General features: G+C 28.0%; 1 protein-coding gene across 2 annotated transcripts in view; it reads left to right on the forward strand.

Moving 5' to 3' along the window:
• The window catches only part of LOC112692355 (tachykinins-like), a 38,515-nt gene that overhangs the window by 11,433 nt on the left and 1,289 nt on the right, over positions 1-25,793 (forward strand). For both annotated transcript variants that reach the window (XR_003149410.1, XM_025567005.1), the window contains exon 2: positions 25,147-25,682. Coding sequence is in view for 1 of the 2 variants with exons in the window: in XM_025567005.1 (XP_025422790.1) it covers positions 25,166-25,682 (517 nt within the window). In the remaining variant the exon portion in view is untranslated. The remainder of the gene's footprint in view (positions 1-25,146; positions 25,683-25,793) is intronic.

Raw genomic sequence — 25,793 nt, forward strand, 5'->3', positions numbered from 1 at the left:
AAATTCTTTATTCTGTTATCGGGAGTACCTTCGCTGGGGCTAAAGTGATTTCCTCCAGGGAAATCATTTTTGTCTTTGTCTCTATAGTCGCTGTAAGATTAATAGCTGCTTATAGACAACCTTAATGTGAGAAAATTCCGGAATAGAAAGACCTTTGCTCGACGTCGTTTCACGTGGTCGTATTGCCGCCAAAAGTGTCATGCGTAACGTTCACGCGATGACGTAGGTAACCATTGAAATAAACAATGGTCTCAAATGTAAAATCGATTTTATGGAGCAATCTTTATACATCTGTTAAGTTAACACAATATACATTTATAACTAGGAATGAAAAATAATATAAATGTAAAATTAGATTGTCACACAACCTTTTTGCTCGAATACAAAAAATTTAAAAAAACATTCGTTATAGGTATGATATGTTTTTACGATAGTTTTTCTTGTTTGTACTCGTATATTTATATTTATTATTTTTTATTTTCTCTAGTGTGATGAGATTTCTCTTCACAAACATAATCATAACTTGGAGCAGAAAAAAAAACATTTAATGACCTGTATAAACTTTTAAATTTAATAATCATAAGAATAAAAATAAGATATATTTAAAAAACGATCCAAACATTTATTTTCAAAAATTATATAGATTATAAATTTTAATGTCTCGTAGTCATAGTATAAATACTTGATTCTTATAAGATTGTTTTATCATTCAAACATGTTATTTACTAATGTTATTTCACAACAATTCACACCAGGGAAAAAATGTTGAACATAAAAAATAGATTGTGTGAGAATTAATTTATTTAAATAGGTACTGATATTTATTGTTTTTCAAATATGTTTGCTAAAGTCATGCACATATCAATTAAGCGACTCGTTAATATTAAAAGATATTTAATTTTGTATAAGTTATACCATATTTCATTTATAAAATGTTTCTTGAAATAACTTAAAAATAACTATATCTTATGGTTATAAATATTACATTGTTAATTTAATGTATTTTAAATTGTTTTCATTAAATTAATGTTATTGTGGGTTATTTTATGTTGTATATATCTGCATACAACATTTTATAAATAAATTTATTTATACTCAGATATTTATTTTTAAACTAACATCTCCCTCATCATCAATTTTTCTATTAATGCCCGCTTTCTAATTTAATTTACAATATTAAATAAATTATAAAATATAATATATAATATAATACAATTGGTGCGATGATATTATACAAAAAAAAATTGATTCACGTTCATTCTAATATTAAGTATAATTATTAACCAAGTATTATTATATTTTCTTACTTATTTTGTAAGAAAAAATACATTTTATAGTTTAAGTATTTGTTGGTAAACTATTATTGAATTGATGTATACAATGTACAAAAAATTCAGAATTTTATGAAGAATTAGAAGATGAAAATGTATTGGTAGAAAGGAGATACGAGTGACTTAATGTAGAGCATAAATTACATTGGAATACATCAACTATTAAAGTTTTAAATACTATAATAGTAATAATATATTAGTCGATACATACATAATATTTTATTTGTAAATGATCAAATATGATTAAAAAAAAGTCGCAACATTTAAAGTCGTTTCAGTATGGCACTACGATACGTATAATTCTCAATCGAAATAGTCAACTACGGAAAACTTAAGAAATGCAGACAATATAATTATTTTAGGGTTCATTGCACTCATTTTGGACGTTTTATTCTTAAATGTTCGAAAAAGGGTTCCAATTTAGTTTTAAATATTAACATTTTTATCCATATCTTAAATGGTTTTCGATGGACGTAATTTCTCATCTCGTGAAATGAAAAATAAAATATCTTTTTCATCGTGCACACTCGTACAGCCGCGCTAGTATACGTCCATCGGTGTTATACTCTGTAAATTGGTAGTATTTACATAAACATCATTTCACTTTTTAGTGAACTTGTTAAGAATATAGTTTTCATTCCAGCACTGTGTTTTACGATTTTATCACCGAGGGTTTCATTGTGAACATTATGCGTATACGCACAGGCAGCGTTGGCACGCGATTCGATGATATAAATCGACTATCCATCAATTAATTAGTACGCTAGTTGACATGTTTCATTTCTCTGCTAAATTTATAGGAACAATGAAGATTTTTAAAAGACGTAGTAGGTGCCACGTCATTCATCAACATCAATAAAACGCTTATTGTTTTCCCGTCAACGGTTTATTTTTAAAATCGACAATCGTGCGATATAATACATATATTATATGTATTATTCATTATAACGTATTATTGTTGACCTACACCAACGGTGTTCAATAATGAGTACGATTTTAGTTTACATCGAAAACATGAATCATTATCGCGCCATGGCGGCATTCGTAGCATCACCGTACATTTCGTTTTCTGAGTAAAACAATTTCAATTGAAATTTTAGGCGCGCGCGCGCATGCCGCGGAAAACTAATTACAACAAGTGCTTGGTCAACAGCAGCGAATCATATCTCGTCGGAAGTGTTCGGAAACGATTGCGTTTTCCCGTCGCCGTTTGGCCACGTTCGGTAACAATCGGAACGCGTGTGCATCCGAATCCGTTTTTACAGCTGGAACTGCGGTGACGGTAAAACGCGGGTTTTTAATTCCCGCGGGAGCGTGCGAAACGCATAAATCACCTGCGCGCGCGGTTTCTTTTATTTCTCCGCCGCGTTATTTTTACGATCACTAAACATTTCGGTATTCAATGATTGATGTGGACAAAGCCGCCGGCCGATGCGTCATTGGACACGCGAATGTTTCAGGAAAAACCGAATATAAATCAAACGGGAACACCGGGGGTATTTTAGGTTTAACAGCTTTTTAGTGCACGACACGTGTACGCGCGCCTACTACTCCACCAAATGGGGTCCGTTTCTCACGGTTTAATTAGTACGGTTACGCGGTACGAGGGGGAACATCATGTTTATTTTAGGGCGCGCGAGCGTACGGGCGTACATCAACGTCATTTATGACCCGGAATTGCATACGCGAGACGCCGTGTTCCGCAAACTAACCGTCCGCGCGCATTTGTTATTCATCAAGTCCGGCAACTCCGGTCGTCAAAAACGTTTACGCATTATCGACCACCGGTTTCGGTGTGATTTTCCTTCGTCGATTCGTTTGTTCCTCGAACGCGCGTTTCGTTTCTACGCACCAACAGATTTTACGTACTAGGGAAATACATTGGCAACGATATACATGTTTTTTATTTATTTATTTTTTTTATCGGAAAACGTGTTGACATAACGCTCAGCGAGTTCAAATGTTTTTTTTTTTTTTTCATTTCATGTAGTTTAAGCTTCAGTGACATCCGACCCGTTCCAAATCCACTGGGAGCCTGGCGCCTTTGGGCTGTTTAGCTACGGTTTTTTTCTTAGTTTTTTTCCCCTTCTTTTTCAGACCTGTAGTAGTTTTTTTGTGATGTAATTGTCCACTCTATAGTTTTTACTTCCAAGTACTGTATTTTTATGTATATTTATAAGAATAAAACAAAATAATACGTTTCAGAATTCTTATTTTTTTTTTATTTCATCAAACTGCTATTTGAGTTGCTTAAAGTTCCTGTTTATACTACATATAGTACAAGAAATAAGTGAAGTAAACGTATATCGAGAATATATTTAACTAAACTAATGTAAAACATATTCAATTTAATTTCCCATAAGTTATAATATCATCATGATACATCTCTGTTAGTATTGTATAAATAATGTTTTTAACACCCACCCTCTCAATGTACAATAACGTTCTATTTTTATTTTGTTGTACTCAGTTTCTCGAATACAAAAAATGAATGAGGGGTAAAATATAAATTATTTCACATTCCAAAAAAAAATTATATTTTATGGTATCGTTTTTCTCGTTGTGGCTAATAATTTTATTACCAATTTCTTATTACTGCTTATTTAAAACCCATTTTAATCAAACTCTTTTTTTATATAACTATATAAAATTGCCAATTTAACACGTATTTAATATAAACGATTTTTATTTTAATATAATGAAATAAAAATGTATATCTTAAAAAGAAATCAAATCAAAGAGTTTTCATTTAGGTAAATTATATAAAAATATAATAAGTTTCTTACACTGTTTAAAATTTTTTATGTCTTTTGTTATTAATACTATGTGAATACAAATAATTATTTTTGATAAATCAATTTAATTTGTTTTTTTTTTTTAACATAAAAGGAAGTACGAGTGGTTTGGTCATTCAACTGTAATCATTCGACAGTCAGAAATATACGTACTGTTGATTTAAAATTCTAAATTAATTTTTTGCTGTTATATTAATCATCGTAAATGTAACTATAATTATTATTTTCTACAAACCCAAGTTTTTTTGGTGTGTTGTCTGTCGATGAAATATCGTGCTGTGTTTAAATTAATATTTACGGATCTAAAATATTATTATATATTTCAGCTAAAATCATGTTATAGTTGTATTTCATAATGTGGTGAGTTACACGGGTCATAGGATATGGACCTCTAATATCTCGACATAGTATTGGTACTAATAAGATACATATACATTTATATTTTATTGTATTAATTTAGTAACTCCAATAAATTCGTGATACTTCATACGTTGATTACTCGAATATTATTGTAAGCTTGATTATAATATTCGATCAAATTAAATATGCTTGTCAACCATATGCATTTTAACCACAATTAGTTTGTCCTTCTATGTCAGAATCTATCTAACGTGAGTCGTGATTTAACTGAATTATACCACACAAAAGTATAAACGGTAAAAATATATAAAATTATGCAAATAAATATAAAACGTATTTATAACATGATTATTAGACAATTATTATATATATATAAAACTAATATTAAAACTAAAGTATTAAATATAACGTACAAGTACGTAGTGATTCAACTACTACAATATTTTGTTTACAATAAATTGTATTTGAAAAATGTTATAAATATCAAAGCACATGCTGTAAATAAACAAATGAAATTCATAACAGTTATGAAACTTTTTTTTTAAATTTTTTATTAAAGATAATAAAATAATAAAATTGTTAAAAATCCTAAACACTGTCCATAGCAAAATAATTAATTAAAATAGTTTTATCCTACATAAAATTACAAGTGAACGTGAAAATTCATATTTATTATGAAAGTGTTAAATATAATTTTTATTACATTTTTATATCCACTTAACATAAAAAAAACAATACAAAATGAATGCATAAAAACCACCATACGCTAAGAAATATTTTGTGAAATAAAAAAAAAAAGTACGTTTGATATTTATATATTTTTAATTCATATATTTAACAGACCAAAGATATTTTCAACTTGAATCATATATCAAATGTTTTGAATCATAGGTTAGTCAAATTTTATTAAGTCATCATGATGCTTTAAATGAATCATAGTTCAATAGATAATATTCTCGTTAATTCCATGTAATGATTACATGAACGTTGGGAGTTAAAGGAAACAATAAATTGTACAGAGTGATAAAGTAAAAAAAAGAAGAATTTACATTCCTTAAATCATGTTAGTACGCCGTTATTTGTTTTGATGATTAATTGATAAGTTATGCAGTGATTGAAGTAAATTTATTTAAACGAATTAAACGAGTTAAGAGAGAAGAAACGACTTACTCACAAATTAAAATAATCCGTTCGAAGTCGACCGTAGTCAGAACGTGAGACGTTTTCTATTAAACAGAAAAGTTTTCCGTAACAATTCGATTTAGCCAGATTATATATGTTTTAATACACGCAATTGGAGATTAAAAAGGCCAAGGTTTGACTATAAGTTTCCAATGTAACTTGTGAAGTTTTCTGCCGCGTAGTGTGAGTTTACAATAATAAAATTGTCTCACGTCGAAGTTTATTTTTAATCAAATTTTGTAGAGAATATTCCGTGAATTGAGAGACAAGGAGTAAACGATAGGGTATTAAAGAAAACCATCTAGTGAGGTCATTGCTTATTCGAGTGTACAAAAAGCTTCTGGCGGATAACAGACCGAGAGCGAGGCGTTCATGCGTTTACTGTAATATTTACTTCGTGTTGAACGAACGACCACGAAAAAATACTCCATGGTTTTCTTATTCTCTTTTTATTTTTATGATTTACTTTTTCACCGAACAATTCAGGACATTCAAAACGTCTGTAGATTTCTTATATTGATGTGTGTGTTAATCGAATATTAGCATTTTTTGTCGATATAATATTATATTGGAGAAGTTTCTCAACATTTTTTGGAAATTACGTTTCTTTATTAGAGCTATTTAGTATTTACATCAATATCTGAATACTTGTTTTCGTTTAAATATTTTCGATCAAGTTCTACTACCATATTACAGTAAGAAAATATATGTTTCAAAGTAATATGTAAATAACAAAAACAAAATTTGGAAATAATAAAAATTATAGAAATATTTGTTTCCTTTTATACTATTAAAAAATGTACACGAATTTCGATAATTTTAATTATTTAAAATATTATTACAATAAATAAATATATTATTTTTATAAATGCTTAACAATAAATAAATAAATTTTACAGGGGTAACATGAGGATATTTATAAATAGTTTAATTGCTGAAGTAAATGTTATTGTTTTTCATTCTTTTCACCTTTTTAAATAGGTAGAAGTTTCTTGTAAAACACTGTACATTTGTATATTATTCTGAAGTAAAAACTACATTGTATTATTATTAAACTTCGATAGCATAATTTCAGTGCACTGTTTCCCTTCAGTGCTTACATAAGGTTTATGAAGCATGGACCTTCACAATTTTTTTTTTTTTTTATTTTAGCAAACATACATTTTTAACTGATGTATAGTGTAAAATATTTTCTAATCATAATTTCACATAAAATATATTGATATTATTTATTTTTTCAGTATTTTTATAATTTTATTATTTGTAAAAAATATTAATTAAATTGTTATTAATAATATAAATTGAAAAATGTAAATTATATTTCATATTATGGAACATTACAAGTTGAAACATTTTATTTTATTTTATAATAATAAACGGGTTTGAAACCCTTTTAAAAATGTATACAGAATACATAATTACAATTACATCATAACAGAGTATAAAGTTTAATTACAAATAAAGATAGATAAATAAGATTATTAGATTTAAGTCGTTATAGCAGATTGATATTAAAAAATGAAAAAGATTAACAATAGTAATATTAAAGATCTATAGAGGGATCCTTATTGGCCATTAACATTAAACGCCTAATAGGCTCATTTTTCATATAATTGCTATGACATATAAGAACATGAAAAGGAACACTAGAACGGTTTTGACGGGGAGAGACTTTGAAATTAAGTAAGGATAATAAATCAGATAAATCAACTTGACCAGACAACAGTCCCTTTAGAAACTTTAAGCAAAGCATATGCCTGCGTTCGGCTAAAGAGACGAGATCTAATTTAGCAGACACAGATGAATAATCGTGCAGAGGGTGTTCAATGCCTAATAAGAAACCAGCAGAACGAAAGAACCGGCGCTGAACTCTTTCAAGTTGGAGAGAGTCATTAGCAATAAAAGGACTCCAAACAACCACGCCGTATTCTAATATAGGTCGTACTAAAGTACAATATAGTAGTTTAAATGGTAAATCTAATTTAAAATCCCTAGCCAGCCTATTGATAAATCCAAGAATTTTCAAGGTCTTACAACATACCATGTCAATATGTGGTCGTTGATCAAATGAGCTGGTAAACTTGAATCCAAGATCAATAACAGATTCATTAGCACGTGAAATTTCAAAGCCTAAAATAAATAAAATAAAACGTGTGTAAGTGAAAATTTTACATTTAAAAACATTTAAGGATAAGCCAATAATTTTAAACCAGTTTACAAATCTATCCAGATCACTCTGGAAATGAAGACAATAGAAACCAACACGCAAAAATAGTTTAATATCATCAGTAAAGCACAGAATACGAGAATGACAAAATACCCGGTTGATATTTTTAACAAAAAAAGAAAATAATAAGGGGGACAGATGTCCACCTTGAGGAACGCCAGAGGATGCTAAGAACAGCTTGGATTTGGTACCAAAAATATTTACTTATTGATGTCGATCACTAAGGTATGAGGTGAGCCATGACAAAAATGGCTCACCAAAGCCATAACTGTTAAGAATTTTAATCAAAACCTCATGATCAACTAAATCGAAAGCTTTATTAAAGTCAGTATAAAGTACATCAACTTGCAAACGCTGTTGGAATGATTCGAATACAAAGTTATTAAATAGGAGATTGCATGTTGTAGTGGAACGACCAGAACGAAATTCATGTTGCTCCTCCATTAGAATATTATTAACTGGGCGTTGGATTTCCTTTAAAACCAACGATTCTAATATTTTTGCAATATGAGATTGAATAGAAATTGATCTATAGTTTAAGATTGACAAGGGAGTACCCAATATAAGAATCGGGGTAACAGAACTAAATTTAAGCATTGAAGGAAAAATGCCTTCATTTAAGGACCTATTGAAAATAATCCATAGTGGATAAGAGATAATTAATCTCAACTGGAACAAAAACTCACCGGATAGACCATCAGGGCCAACGGATGATATGCCACGAAGTGCAGATAGGCTATTGAAAACATCTTCAACACTGATGGAAATATTGTAAGGTAGATCAAATGATGGAATATTTAAGTGTTAATATTTAAGTCATCGAAATTGAGTGAAGACCTGTTATTTGAATATACAGATGAGAAGTAAAAGGCCAAAAGATCAGCAGCTCCCTGTTTATCCAATGAGACATATCCATTGAAGGACAGCTGCTTAGAAATATCATTATCAGAACGATTACAATTTATGAATTTTCAGTAACTACGGGGATTCTTTTTTAATAATTGTTTGGCTCTTTTAGCATAGTTACGCAAGCATTTTTTTGACACATATTTAAATTTGACACGAAGTAGGGAAAACTCTCTGTAATCACAGACATTAGAAGATGCTTTAAATTTAAGGTGTGATTTTTTTTTTAAAAATAATATTTGTTTTAGCTCCTTGGAAAACCAAGGTAGATATGAAGATACATAAAAAACACACTTAGGAACAAAATCAATTATTAAACGGTGCAATGCATCAAAGAGAGAATTCATAGTCGAGTTAAGACTCAATAATGAAAAAGTGGAACTCCAATCAAACGATGATATAAACGAACATATTTTTGAGTAATTAGGTTTGCGAAAGTCAAAGTAGGTTTGGTCACGATCACAGGAAAGCGCACTCTGAATATTGGGAAACTCAATATTCAAGGTGGTATGGTATTTATCTGCAGGAACAACAGGTTCAATACAGCACTCAACTTTTAGGTTGGGATTATTACAAAAGATTAGGTTAAGTAAGGAGCCATAACTGTTGAATACAATAATCTGTTGATAAAAATGATAAAAAACAAATGAATCAGGAATACATTGTGCGTTGGAAACAGAGGATAAAGATTATGTTAAGCCATCAATATCTCTATCCCATGATATTTCGGGTAAATTATAATCACCACAGAAAATAAAAGAAGAACCAGGATATTCATTGACAATATGATTAATTAGATCCATTCTGTTTAGAATTGCTATAGATATCGATAAGACTATCAGCTTCTTCCTTAGAGTTAAAAATGATTTTTATGGGTCGAGAAGAGCCATCGCGAAATTTACCAAGGCGTATAACTCTAGATGACACAGGAATAACATAGTCAAATGGCTCCAAAATATGACCGATTGCGATTCTGTCATCTAAGATACGTTGAGAAGTAGTTGAATGAGCAGATTCAGTGATACCATAGATGATAGCGTTGGAGGCGCATCTCTCTCGATCAAATGTTTCATGCAATATATGAGATATAATGGCAGGTGTTTGTACAACAGGCCCAGTAGCATCCGAATTATTAACCTTCAACTTCAAATCATCTAATTCAGAGCGCAATTTCGCATTTTCCATTTTAAGCTCAGATACTAGCGATGATAGGTTATTGAAATTATTCATTAGATCAGACAATGATGGAAGCACTGATTTGTTCGAAGATAAAGACTCATTACGCAACTCAGTAATGGCTGACATTAAATTAGCATAAGAAGGTGAGCATTAGTTACTAGGTACCACTTAAGGCGAAGTTGAAAAAGTATTTTTATTAGCAGTACCCCGAGTAATACGGGTTAGGGATGATGAACTCATTTCTATGGACATTTCTAAGGACCCTATTTTTTAAGCTAGTATATCTTTTTTTATTTCTCTAATCTGAGATAATTAATAAAATTAACCCAAAATATATTATAATATCAACTAAAACTATAAGATTTTTTGATTACATAAATATAAAAATGATTATACAGTTTATAAGTAATTTGCTAGAAAATTAAAGAAATATGATAAATCTTTCAATATTTTTTTATCAATTCTGATTATAATAAAGTTACCCTAATTCTCAATTATAGTGTTGTTGATTTTAATAATTAGATTTTATACTTAAAATGTATTACTTTATGTGTTAAACATTTTGTTTTATAAATATAATTCTTTTTTATAAAGGTATTTTCTTTTTGTGTTTTATTGTACAAAAACCGTTTCATCCATTATTCTGTATTCTAAAAATTGAAACATTTTATTCTCAGACAAATTATTATTATTAATGAATTACTAAAAATATGATACCTTATTTATTTTACTTAAAGCTATAATTCAATGAAAATATCTGAATATAGTATTTGTTAATATTTGTTAACATTTCAGTAATTCAGTCATATGTTTTAATATTTTTTTTTTTTTTGTATGTGTGCAATTTATAATTTGAACGAAATGAAATATTTGTCTTTTTTTAGTAGTGAATAGTTAAAAATAATGTTTATTGCGCATTTATAATAATTTAAAAGTTTTTAATGCTCGCCGCACTTCCAGGCGAAGACAAAATGTGAAAACCTAAAAATACTAATTACGTCGACTATTACAAAACCATTAAGAAGCCATAAACATTACTTCGAGTATAGAAATTGTAAATTGTCTAACATTTTAATATATTTCAAAAAACGTGAAGACTGATTTCAAAACAGCAATGTGAATTAGTTTTGGATATATTTGTCGCGACTAATATAATAATAAAGCTGGATGTCCCGATCATATTATTTCAATGTGGATTTTAGATTTTTTCACGTTATGCAAATACACAATTGAAATCAAATTGCATCACGATGCATTTTTCGATATCAATCGTTGGTGATATAAATTTTGTGAACGTGGTATAATATTTTCTAATCCCTCTCACAAGAATAGCCAGAGATTGTTCACAGTAATTTACAGTTAGAAGGGCTTAAAACCATTTCTATAATGTTTTGATTCCGATAACGGTTTGTAATTATAATTTATAATAATATGACAGTTATCAGGTAACCATTTCTTCAGTGGTGTACTCGTATATTTAAATATGGTTGCCATTTAAAAAAATATTGGTAATCATTTTTGATTTAAAAATCGGTTTTGACAAATTTTAATTTGCATTTAATAGTCCTGATGTACAAATTTTAAATAGTAGACTCTCTTGGACACCAAAAATAGTATTAAAATGCAGTAATTATTTAATTTATTTTATTTTATTTCTATTACTAGGTTCTTCATTTTGTACTAGTCTTAATACAATATGCTTTAAAATTTAAAATAGCCAATAAATAAAATTGCCAAAATGCAAACCAAAATGGTTATAAATATAAAAAAAAAAAAAAATATAAAAAATTAAAATTATAAATAAATAAAATTCTAATGGTACATAGACATCATCAAATAAGCATTTATTTGGTTGAGAAAGAAATATTCCATTAAACAACTACGAGTAAATATCAAAAAATAAACAGTCAGGAGCTATAATAATATAATATAAAAAAAAAATGCACGAATAATAATATTAAAAATAGATATTTCTGGGATTATACAATATGTATAACTAAGTATAATTAAATACTAATTATTTGTAGACTAATATAAACACACAACAGTATCTGTCATATGCTAGAAACCCGGCAAGAAAAATTTCTAATATTAATTTGAAGATTAACATTAAATATTAGCAATATTCGATTCCGAATATGAAAATCAAAAACTTATAGAAACCATTACAAAATAGGTTTTAGTTATAAAACCGGATTTGATAAAAAAATGTAATAATTTGACTTTTTATAAATGCAAAACTGTATTGATAACTGGTAATTAATTATCGCTTTTTGTTTATTAAAAATTAAAGCAGTTAATAATGTCGGTTCTCAAAAATTGGTTTTTAGCGGTTTTTGTTTAAAACCAATAATCATTTTTAAGCCGTGACAATTAGTGATTAGAATTTTTTAGTTACATAATTGTTTTAAAACTACATTCTCGGAAACAGCACTGAAAACAGTTAAGTACAATCATTGTGACAGAAATATCTAGAATAAGAAAATAGTTTATTAAGTTCAAAATCGAATCATCGCATAGCAATTATTCAATTGTTGAAGACCTTTGATAATAAACCAAAGTAAAGTTTTAGGTTTATTTTAATTCAAATATGAATGTAAATGCAGGATAATTTTATTTTGAATAGTTACAATAACTATATGCTATATGGTTCATTGAATTGAAAGGAAAACTACTGAAGTTAAACATGATAAATCTTCACTGGAATATTAAACATAGAGATAGTAGTATACTGAATACTAATTGAGAATATTGTTCATAATTATTGCACACAATTCGAATTGTAATTTACTTTTAAATTAATTCTACGACAATCCCTCAGCCAATTATTGGAAAATCAATAGATTACACTCAAATATTCTGTCTTTTACTTTAGTACATATATTAATATTTTGTTAAGTAATAATAATGTAATACCTTAAAATACAATTGAAGTAATTAAAAATAAAACTTGAGTTTATATTTTAAAAAAATCGTTTTATAAAACTTCAATAGTCTTGATCTATATAAAAACATAGTAAAAATAATATTCTATTTATCAAATAAATATATATATATATTTTTATTTAAAAACATATATATATATATATATATATATATGTAAATTAAAGAGACTTAGACAAATTAATAATTATCGAAATATAATGGAAAAAAAACATGGTTTTATCATATGTTGTAAATATAACTAGTAGGAAAATATAATTTAATCGCTTTATTTTGATTGTCATAGTAGCATTGAAAAACATTTTATACTATTTATTGTAAAAAACTCAGTATAACATATTGAAGTAAAATATAATAATATAAGAGATTTTGCAATGCAATAATTGACAAATGAGTCATGTTAGAAATTTGAATAATCTGTAGTGTCTTAAGAGCTTTGAGGTGACATGATTCGCAAGTGTTTATTTTATATACATATATGATTGTGAATTGTAAGTACTTATTATTTCGCAAATACTTTAAGAGGTATTTTTTTTATATTTTATGCATACACATATACATAAGCGACACTTAATAAAACGATAATATGTAAATTAATTAATTGAGTATCATAAAATAAAATAAATATATTTTTTTAATTCTTTATATTATTAATTTCAATGTCAAATATTCTTAATCATACAAATAATGAAATATTGAATATGAAAATATATCTTTTGATTTTTTCTATGTTAAATATACATTACAATCCCATTTGTTTTAAATTGACATAACTGATGCCGTTTTATTGTTGTTTATTTCATGTAAAACCTAAAATAATATAAACAAATAATAAAATCATGACCTACGAATGACCGGTTATTATTTGCATAAACTTTTTTTTATTATTAAAGAATAAATGTTAATTTTTTTACTTAATATATTGATTATGCTAATTTTATGATGTAAATGGGTAGTCTAAAGCATTGGTTTTGTAATAACGTATTTTTACTTCCTTCAATAGTAAAAATGTAGACTAAATGTAATAGTCACTTATTCAAATGTTGAAGGGTTAAAACAAAAATCGGACAAGATATAAGTGAAAATCACAACATATTTTGTCTGAATCCATTAATAGGTTTAAAAATGTAAAAAAATAATATTATGAAAATATTTACTACAGAAATTTACTAGCTCAGCTCATTGTCACGTGTTAAGAAATTGTAATGAGGTCAGACGGAATCGTAACAGCAGTATAGACACATATTTATATTACATAATAGGTACCTACATAAAAAGGAAAAACGAAAACGGAATTCAAATTTAAATTTTATTGAAGGATAATTCCTTGGCTTTTTTCGCTTATTACCAAGTTAAATTATATATTCATCTCATTCAATCTATATAATTTACAATTTAAATTACATAATAGTCTAATAAATAGTTGGGTACACTTAACTGTTTGTCGTGTATGAGTTATTCGATTGACACTTTTGTTTGTAACTCAAAACTTTTTCCTTTTTTTTTTCATTACTCATCTCCCTTCCCAAAATGAATTTACCATATGATACTATTACTGACCTTTTAAATTATAATGGCTTTATTCTGAGTTATACTTTTTTACGGCTTAGTGAAAATTTTAACTGAATTCAATTTATTATTTGAATAGTATATATCATTCAATATCTACTCAAAGTATAGTAAAATCCAACAGTTGTTTTGTGATTTTTCCATTAAATATTATTTATTGAGATATCAAAATATTTTGTTGGTCATAAAAGTAATCTGATTTAAGTACTAATTATATTTTTATTTTATTTTATTTTTTTTGTTAAATCCAAATAGTTTATTCACTTATACTATCTTGGAAGGGTTTTTAATCATATTATTTGTCATTGTATAATCAATAAGTTTGTGAAAAGTTAATTGTTAGCAATATTTTAATTTTCTTAACCGATGGAAATTCTAGCAGAAACAGATAAGAAAATTAATACAAAACACAATTTCTTAAAATTACTCACTTTATAATAAAGTATTGTTAATTCAAATGATAAAAAGTTTAAAAATAAATATAATATACTTTGTACAGCATCAAATATTTCATACTTAAAGTGTTCTAAAATAAGATTTGAATGAAGTAATCATAATATACGAGGAATCCAAATTCGTATAATGTAATTTTTCTTATCCGACAGATTACCACCGTAATTGGCAACGAAACTTAAACATATTTAAAACATGATTTATTTTTGTCTTATTTCTAGAATTATAATCGAATAATTTATTTTTTCTGTGTACTACAAAATCATCAATAATAATATCGTTTAAATTTGTAGACGTGGTATAAATAACAAATAAATGTGTACAAGACTATAAAACGTAGGTATAATAAAAAGTTATACTTCAACATGTTGTTGTAAATATTCGAGTGTAAGAAAGAAAGTATTTATTTTAATATTATTATAAAAAGCAAAAAGTAGGTATAAAATATTCTTAAACGTTTATAGCGTGTACATAAAAAATGCATAACTTAAATTAAAGGTTTCTATATAACAAGCATCGTGTTACCTAGTAAGATTTTATTATTATATAAAAGTGTTTTGGTCATATTTAAGGGCTTGCTATTTACCTTGCTATTTACGTAAATTATATTTTTTGATTTGTTCCTTGGTGTCAACTAATAAAATTAAAACAAAAAGTAATATTTGATAAATAAAATTCACGTTGAATTTTTACACAATTTTTTTTTTTTAAATAACAGTTATGATGATTAGTTTTTGAGATGATATCTTGATAATAATGGCAAGAATCTCGTCTACAGCTATTTAATGTCTAAAGAATATTACTCATATGTTCAACTGGTAGAGGTCAACATAAAATTAAACTTTTATGTTTTATAGACAACTATAACTTCAAATAGTTATGCAATCCCATAAATTTTAAAAATAAAAAATCAGCCTTATACATTCCTAGCATCAATTTATTGTTAAATTTCTCACAGTCAATCGATAAATTATCAATATTTTTAAACAAATAATCATGTAAACATCGATAAAGTCTCTGAGAAATATAGGAATAAAAAATATATACTAATTTTTTTTCTTTATATAACGGAACATAGATATAAGATGTTGGTATAATTCAAAATAAATTTGAATATGTTTAAGATTTGTTTTTGATCATGGGACTTTTTTCTTTTTTTTTTTTTATTAACTTAAAATATCAAAATACAAGAATTGTATTCTAGTATTTGTCAAAAAATCTATAAAAGTTTCATTTTTCAGTTTTTACAACAATTTTGACCTAAAAAATAGCGAAACACAAACATAATTAAAATGTAAAAATAATGAAAATCACCACAGTAAAAAAATTATTGAATAAATAAAAGTAATTTACAATATAAATTTATGCAGGTGAACTTTTAAATATTTGAAGAAAAAATCGTATAATCATGCACCTAATTAAAGTTTTAATGTAAAAAAAAAAAATCATTTTTATGATTGTAATCATTTGTATTACTTGCGAGTTTCGGAAAATTAAGGAGAAGCAGTTTAATTTTCTTTCAAATAATTATAAATTACGTAAAATTAATACTACTTCAGGTTCACCTCGAGTTTTTGCAACCGATTGAACACCATATCATGATATAATTGTAATAACGGGTAACAATTTTTTTTTAACGTTTTTTAAACCACTTACCACTGTGGTTAGCTTTTACCAAAATAGGTTGTAATTTTCCTCCTTGTTTTCGAGGGTTTCAAACGGACATAATACCGTTTATTTTGAAACAAATCGCAATGCAATTTCCATAGCATTAATTTTCTTTGTTATTCGATTGATATAGGTTTTTCACCGAACAAGCCCCATTGGTAACGTTTACGAGGAGAAAATAAACGGTCCCAACCTGTAGTATTGCTCAGAAACGATATTTGCAAGGCTTCGAATGGTTAATTTCAATCTCAGCCCTCGTTATTTGAACACATCCTTTATTCCTATGTTCGTCTTAAAACGTTTGGAAAAATATGGAAAAGTCGAATTCGACGAAACGTGGTGAGAACGTCGATTCGCCGCCCCGTCTCGTCTCGTCGACCAGCTCAATGACGAACGTCAGTTTCCAGTCGGCCGCGGTACGAAACGAATGCCGTATCGAGTGCGATCGTCGTTAGGAAAACCTGTGAACGGGCAAGGAACAAATGCCAAACATAGGCGCAACTAGAGGGGAACAATAGGATTTTTAACAGCCCCGGGTTCAAACGTAGCACTCCTGTTTTTTTTTTTTCTTCGGATCTATATGATCTACATTAATTGCAGTTAAACGCCGATTAATTTTATTTTCAGCGTTTTCAGCAATCCTCCCCCTCCCCAGTAATATTTGGGCCCTAGTTACGCCCGTGATGCCGAAAACGAATTCTTTATCCGTTTCAAGCGCGCGCGCACGCGAACACTTTCAACGTTATTTGTACCGCAACGACGAGTGCGGCTTTCGCTGAAAAACCGTTGCCGGAACGCAGAGGGAATTATGAATGGTCGCGTTGTAATGGATCTGTGCGGTGGTGGCAAAAGTGAACGTTTCCGTTCTGACCGACCACGTCGGGCCGGTGCGCGTTCGCTTTTCGCCGAAACGTCGACCGTCAAGGGGGTGGCGGGAGAAGCGCGTGGTACACGCGAATTAATGGTCTTCCCGTGGTTTATTTACGGTCACATCATCCGCCGACGGCGGTCAGCGGTGTTCGTGCCGGAGGCGTAAAAACTGGTTCCCGCGTTTATATATTTCACACGAATAGTGTTTCCGGAGAGATTGCTCTTTTTCTTTTTTTTTTCTTTTTTTCTCTCTCGTCCACTTACCTTTTACGACCCTAAAATGTCGGCGTCTACGTGACCCCACGACAACCCTTATATATCTGTATGGCCTCCTCTGTCCATATCATCGTTGAGCCATTGTTTTTAACACTTGCCGTTTTTTTTTTTTTTTTTCTAAACGGTGCGCGGACGAGTGGTGTAATTATAAAGGTATCGGGTGTGCAACAATAATTCTTACAGAGCATCACGTCAAATTATTAATTATGCGTCATAATTAAAATCTCATTTTCAACGTCATTCAATAAAAATTTGATGGTGTGCCACGGTTTGTTATTCGATCGTACAAAAATTTGAATACAATTACACGCTTAAACAAAAATAGAATTCGTAGAATAAAAATGAATTTTCGTTTTGAAATATTAATCGTATTGATTTTGATTTTTTGACGAATGTTTTATTTCATTTATTTATAGCTCGGTTTGGTCCTTTAGGTAATATAAAGTAAATATAAGAGAGCGTAACATGAGAACGAAGTATTTGTTACTTATTTTATTTGTTTAGGAAAGTACATGGCCGAGTAGACCAAAATAAAATAAAATACTTGATAGAAATAATAAACTCCACAACGTTGGGTTGAAAAGGGTTATTTTTATTTGGTTACAAATATTATGTTATTAATATTTAATTATAAAGAAATAAATTAGAATTTTTACTTATAAAAAGAAAATAATTTTGTGCAGGCACAGATGATAGAAGTGAAACTTCCTCGGCAACGGTCGTGGTGATATCAAACTATCAATGTACAATCTACAATTACTGTCGTACAGATTTCATTTTTATTATTTGTCTTTGCAGAGAATTATTTAGTAATCAAAATGATAAGATCTATAAAGGGAGGGAAACAGGGCCGGATTTAGACTTTCGGATGCCCTGGTCAAATCGATTTTTCGAGGCCCCTAGCAGTAAGAAATTAACATTATCCATGTAGAAAAGGAAAAATTAAAAATTTGCATACTTGCCAGTTAAAATTATCTGCCTATACTTTATTATTTCAAGTTTAAAATATCACTGTTCATGCTTCACAAATCACAAATTTCTGTATGTATAATAATATCACAGTTAAATTAAATGTAATATACAGTAAATACTAAATAGTTAGTAATAGCAATAGTAAGTAATAAAAAATAAATATGGTAATTTTAGAAGTAATAAATCTGACTTAAAAAATTAGATATACATTTGGTATTTTTAATGTCACGCTCATGCGTGTGTACTTATAGGTATAAAATAAAGGTACGTAACGTAGGCCGCGCGCCGACGGCAGACTGCGTTACTATCGGTGTCTGCGTTTGCTATCTCCTACAAAATGACGCCCATGCGCGAGCACCCATTTAGATCTCACTTATTTTGTCGTTGAAATAAATAACCAAGGCATATATTATAGTATTGAACTTGGATCTCATTTTACATTTATATTTTTTATGGGATATCATTATTTCTTGTTAGTAAATTATTAATAGCTACTAATCCATAATAAAATTATTTTCAAATGGTTTTTGTTAAACTATTGTATTTTCCTACGTTTACGGGGTATAATTGTCTTTTTTTTGTTATTATTTATATTTTATATAAAAATAATATAATAAAATAATGTTATATAATTTTATATTTATTTATATTTATAAACGACTTTGTCGTCGATAACAATAATAACATTTATTATAAAATATTTTCTGTTGTATATTGAGTATAAAATATAAAATTATTTTATTTGTAATTTTTTTTAAAATTAATATTATTATATAATTAATATAATATATATATATTATTATATAATTAATTACATACATAGGAAAAAGAAAAAAAAATTATGTTGCTGCTCGCGGGTCGCCAATATTGACACATATTCGACTGAACGTATTTTTGGTACGGCGATACAGGAAAGGTTAGCGGAGCTATATAAGTCAACATTACATTAAATTAGAGACACTTAATTAATTAATTGAAAAATTTAATATAATAGATCAAATAATTGAAAAATTAGGAAAAAATCAATTAATTAAAAAATTATAATAAAATTATAAAAATTTACAAATTTCTGTTTTTTTCCTTTGTATTCGCCTAACTACCTATCTGTATGCTAAATTTTAACTTTTTACGTAGGTCATCTGGAACTGGGTTAGAATTTCGATCTATAGATAAGTCAGTGATAAAAATTACGATTTTGAGACGTTAATATCTAAATGACGATTTGAGGTGTGTTTATGAAATTTGTAGCTCATAAGTCTCAATATATAAGCCAAATTTGACAGTTTATGTGAAATAGTTTTTGAGGTGGTCAAAAGTGGCTCCAAATGGTTGGTGTAATATTACACACGGTGCTGCTTGCCAGTTCTGTTAGCTAGAACTTGACTTGACGCGTCTAGATTAATAGTATGGGTACTCAGTAATTGAATTGAGCCACAATGTCGTGTTATTTTGGCTTATACTTGTGAGATATGTTTCACATTGTTTGATTGATCGTCACTCTTGCAATGACAATAACGTAATATGAAAAATGTGATTAAGTAAGCAGTAGAATCTAATATGTTTTCAATTTACATATTTTTCAAATGTTAATATTATTAGAAGGTTGAAAACTATAGCAAAATGCTAGGACTTTATATATATCTTGGATATATACCTACTATAATGTAACTAAATAAATAATTATTTTTAAAAGTAGCATTTGAAATGATTATATTTTAAAAACAATTGATTGTAAACAAAATAATTTTTAAACGATAATAACATGATGCTGATGATGATGTTAGTTAATGCTAGTAAGTTAATTTTAGTTAATTTGACTTAAAAATATGATTATATTCAATTAAAATAAGTATGAAGAAACATAGTTTATGTTTGAAATATTGATTTCCTCTACTTAATAATAGTTATCGGCTGCTCAATAGTTACTATTACTGGACAATATACTTTTACAGTATAACCGTAAAATTAACAAACTGCATTACACGACATAATTCGTCAACAATTTATTTAAAGCTTAAAAGCGGTATTGTTACAATTTTATCAAAAATATACGTCATAGAAATATAATGTAAATATTTAACCTGACCAACTACATGTAAGTCTAGGACCACAATTAGAAGCAACATATAAAATGATAAATTTTATCAAACAAACATATTTATATATATTAATTAAATTCTAGAAATTAAGCACATAAAATATATTATAAAAAACATAGCATTATTATAATTACTAACTAATAACCATTATAGTTGAAGCTTATACATCGATAAAAAACAAATAAAAAAAATTATTAAACCATTCATTCTAAAATTGAATTGTATTTCAGGCAGTCAATACGAGCCGATGCATAAAATGATTTCTGGAAAATGTAAAATAGTTGTTGCTGTTTGCAAATAACAACATAAAAAAATTAATTATTCAAGTAAAAATGATTGTGATGGAAAATAAAATTGGTTTTTTTTTTTTTTGTCGCAAAAGCAAAAATTTCTTTTTTTTAGCAGAAACAAATATTACGTCTGAAAAAATAAATTATTGTATTTAAATAATTTATTTTAACTACTAACAAAATTCAGTAAATCGTAAAAATAAATAATTTGTAGTATAATGAATAAAAAAATAATTTAGAAAAATGCATATGAATCCTATTTAAGTACTGTTTAATTAGCAAAATGAATATGTTGGGTAAATTACTCTAGGTGATTAATAACACGAACGCTAATGATTATGTAAATTACCCATTGTTAAATTCACTTTATTGCACGTCAGAGTTCAAACACTTAGGCATGTCTGGAAGTATTATTACCAGTATGAATTCATTTAAGAGATTTTGTAATAATAACGATGTTTTTCAAGATTTACCACACACAATAATGTCATAATTTCAAAATGTTATTTTATTATCCATTCATACTGTATAGAAATAAACTTTCCACTTGTGATACAGGCAATTTTTATAAAAGATTCATAAAACACGAATAGTACCATAATATTGGTGTATTAACTTTCTATTCTCATTGATTTTTTATAGAACTTAATAAGTCTTATCCACGCCGTTATGATAATTTAATAAAAATGTAATACATTTTCATAATAGGAATAATAACAAAAATAATATTATACAATAAAGATAAATCATATTGAATAATTAAATCTTATTTTTTATTCTATTATCAATTTTTTCTTTTATTGCTGAAAAGTTTATTGCGTGTTTCTTGTTAACTAATTTCTATAGAATTTACTTAAAAATAAAAATATTTTTATACTCATTTCACTTCAAAAATATTAAAAATATGTGTATATATTTAAAAATTATTAAAGAATCTTCAATGAAGATATATGAAAATAAACTAAATTTTTATAATTTTAAATTTTTTCAAATCTAACAATTTTTATTCTAAGGCATTCATTTGAGTAAAACTAGTTACGCACACATACATTCCTGTTAGATTGTAATCTTTAATGACATATGAGATGTTTTATATCTAGTGCAATGTGTGTACCTACTCAAGTCCAATTTTTATTTTTGTGTACCGGATGAAAAATTATAAAACTATTTAATTTGTTTAAAATTCTTTCTGTAAACTATTTATTTATAATACATTCAATATTTAGTTTTAACTTAAAAAAAAATTTAGTTGATTTTCATGGTTTTTTAATTGTGAAATTGTATCATTCAATAATTTATACAATTTTTTTCTTTTTGTAATTAAACTCAATTTATTTTCTTCAATTAGTTATAAATATGTATAAGAATCTCTATAATAAATGTTCAAGACTTTTTGTCAAACCAAAATTAATTTATTGACATTTTCAAACAAAGCTAAGAAAATAATCTTAATTGCTTATTATCAAAAGAGAATGTTTCAATTTCCTAAAAATATCTAATTTTTTTTTTTTATAGAATATCGTGATGTTAACACTCAGTGAAAATTTTTAGTATGTACAATTATTATTTCAGTTACGATGAAAATTAAAATTGTATTCGACCGAAAATCTATAATTTCGTTTATAAATATAAATTATTAAAAATATCTATTATATATATATTATAAGTATATAAAATATATATTGCAATTATTAAAAAAAACTGAAAGTCCTAAAATGACTTCCTTTAAAGTACCAACTACAACCCATTTCCTTTTTTTCATTGGTTATATCGTGATGATTGTATCAATTATTCTGGTCGAAATAGTGCACATATGATAGACACAACAAAAAAATCACGCATGTTAAAACCAATATATAACTCGTTTCACTCAGAATCTGAAAAAAAATAGTATATTTTTATAAAATATCATTACGTTCGGTATAACAAATATATTAATATAATCATTAGATTCTAATGAAGAAGAAAATAATTAAATGAGGACAAAATAAATTAAACAACTAAGCAATGAATACAGTTGAACAACAGTGAAAAGAAAGAAAAAAGTTGACCCGTTGTGAGTACAGTTTACAACATTTGTGAACAATTAATAGCTAAATAAAATCAAAAGATTGACAGTGAAATATTACTGGTTTATCACAGTATATAATGAAAAAAGTTAGGGAGAAGAATGAGAATTTATATACAGCATAATGTAATCCAATGAAAAATAACTTGCTCAAATAAATTATGTGTTTATGGTCACTTGAAAGCCTAAGAATTAGTATATTTAAAAATAATTCATAGATGGTTGGAAAACATATAAAATAAATTATAATTTTCACTGGATTGAAAGCATAAAAAAAATTATGATAAAATAATCAAATAATATTATACTACAATACTAAATTATAGATTTTTTGGGTAAAATGTTAAAGAAACTAAATCATTTTTAACATTTTATACGTTATGTTTTGAATTAAGTATTATTCCGTACTGAATCATATTAACTACAATTTATTAAAACTATTAATAGTATTAAAATGTAAACCAAAAAAATGAAAAACATTAAAATAAGAAATTGTATCTGGAAAAATGATATATGTACTTCTGTCCTTCAGAATTATTTTTAATTCCTACTTTGCATTTTTGAAACTTGTATAATGTATCCCCGAATGGTAATTTGTATCAGAGTACCTTGATCATTAATCAGAACTATTGTAAATACTTGTAAAGTCAACAGTGGCCAATATGATTAAATCCTCAACTAATTTCAAGGTAAAAAAGGTTATAAAATAATTTACCTTCGCCCAGAGGATCGTATCATACCTGACATTATTGGACCCTTTCCTCTTTATGAAAATACATTCCTGCATTTTAAACGGGTCCTTTTAAAGGGTTCAGTAGGGAATAGCCTCACGTACAGAATAGCTGTTTTGCTGATAACATTTACACACACAAACATTTCATTAGTACTGGTGAGAATAATAAAAAAATTGCATAAATTAAATTGAATTTACCATTAATTTTTTTTATTAGTACTCAAGTAAATAAACTATACAAATATATTTGAAAAAAAAAATAAATACGTTTTGAATATTAATTGTCATCGCTAATTTTCATCAGAAATTAAATAACGTTAACACAAATTTAATAGAATACATATATTATATTATTCCTAAAAAACTATGCCTAATTTATTACTAAAGATGAAGATGACTATCAGGTTTCTAAGGCTTACTAAATAAAAATTATTTTGTTATAAAATGTATTATCACACTGGTGTTTTATTAAAGTTTTTTATTACTATACTATGTCTTTTTTTTTTTTTTTTTTTATAAATGTTGAAAATATTTTATGCACACACAAACATGTATATATATATATAATGATCATATTAATAATACATAAAACTAAAAGAAACTAACTCTTTCCTATTTTTTAAAAATTTAAAAGATTATTGATTACAAATACAAACACATTTAATAAGTAGTTGATCGAGAAGAAAAAAAAAACATCTTACAATTAGGCAATTAATGGAAACAAAAAAGAGAAAATACAACTTTTGATAACTAATTAATAATAAGTAATTATTCATGATCGATAAATATAATGTTGGTAAACAGATCGTCAAAATATTAAATACAAGCAAAAACAATAAGATCAATGCCTGTAATGGGGTGGCGAGGAAGTTCGTTGCATCTATACCCTTCAAATAAATTATTATTGGGTTATTTTTTGGTTCCGGTCATCGCTTTCGATATTTACACACAAATCAATATATTATTTAAAGCTGAAGGCTCATAATGACGCATTGGTTTAACACACAGCTCGGTATTGCTAGCTCTCAAACGTATGACCGTACGAGCTCTTAACGATGAATCCATGTCCTCGAAACACGTATTCCAAATGCGTTACTCTGCTGTGCAAGCACGTCGTCACCACTGCCCAGTCCAAATAGTCGATATTATTGACTCGATAGTCGAAGAAAAAAAATTATATTTCCATCCAAATGGATATCTAACGGTAGTATTATTTTTTTTTCAGAACGTGTTCAGCCCGTGGAATGCCGCGCAAAATCAACGTGGGCCTCGTCACGCTGGCTGCACTCGCGACGGCCACATTAGCCGACCCGACCATGGACCGGCGGGCCAGTATGGGGTTCATGGGAATGCGGGGCAAGAAGGATGATCAAAGTGGCGGCGGTGGCAGTGACGAGGCGTCCTCCGCGGCTGCGATTGATCTGGACAAGCGGACGCTGGTGTTTCGGCAACCACTGTTCGGTGGCGACAGGACCGCGTTAGGCGGTGGCGGCTCAGCGGAAGGGTTCAAGCGTGCCATGGGGTTCATGGGCATGCGTGGCAAGAAAGAGTATTACAAGGGCTCGGCAGCCGCAGGGTTCTTCGGGATGCGGGGTAAGAAAGTGCCGTCCGCGGACGCATTCTTCGGCGTACGCGGAAAAAAATGGCCGGGCTCTGTACCGCAGCCATTGCCGTCCCGGGACGACGGCGCTGACGACGTAGACGTTGAACGGGCCGTGTTTGTGCTGCACAGGATCATCGACAACTTAAGGTCGGATCAAGGTGAGCGCGTCGAATCGTCCTAGTTCGCGTCACTGCTCTGGTTCCCTCGATACTATGACGAGGGGGCAGGGAATTTTATATCCTGTGCGTATATCATAGTTGATTACCGTT

The sequence above is a fragment of the Sipha flava genome, unplaced genomic scaffold (genome assembly GCF_003268045.1).
Source record: "Sipha flava isolate LNK unplaced genomic scaffold, YSA_version1 73_pilon_pilon, whole genome shotgun sequence".
In the NCBI taxonomy this organism is placed as follows: domain Eukaryota; kingdom Metazoa; phylum Arthropoda; class Insecta; order Hemiptera; family Aphididae; genus Sipha; species Sipha flava.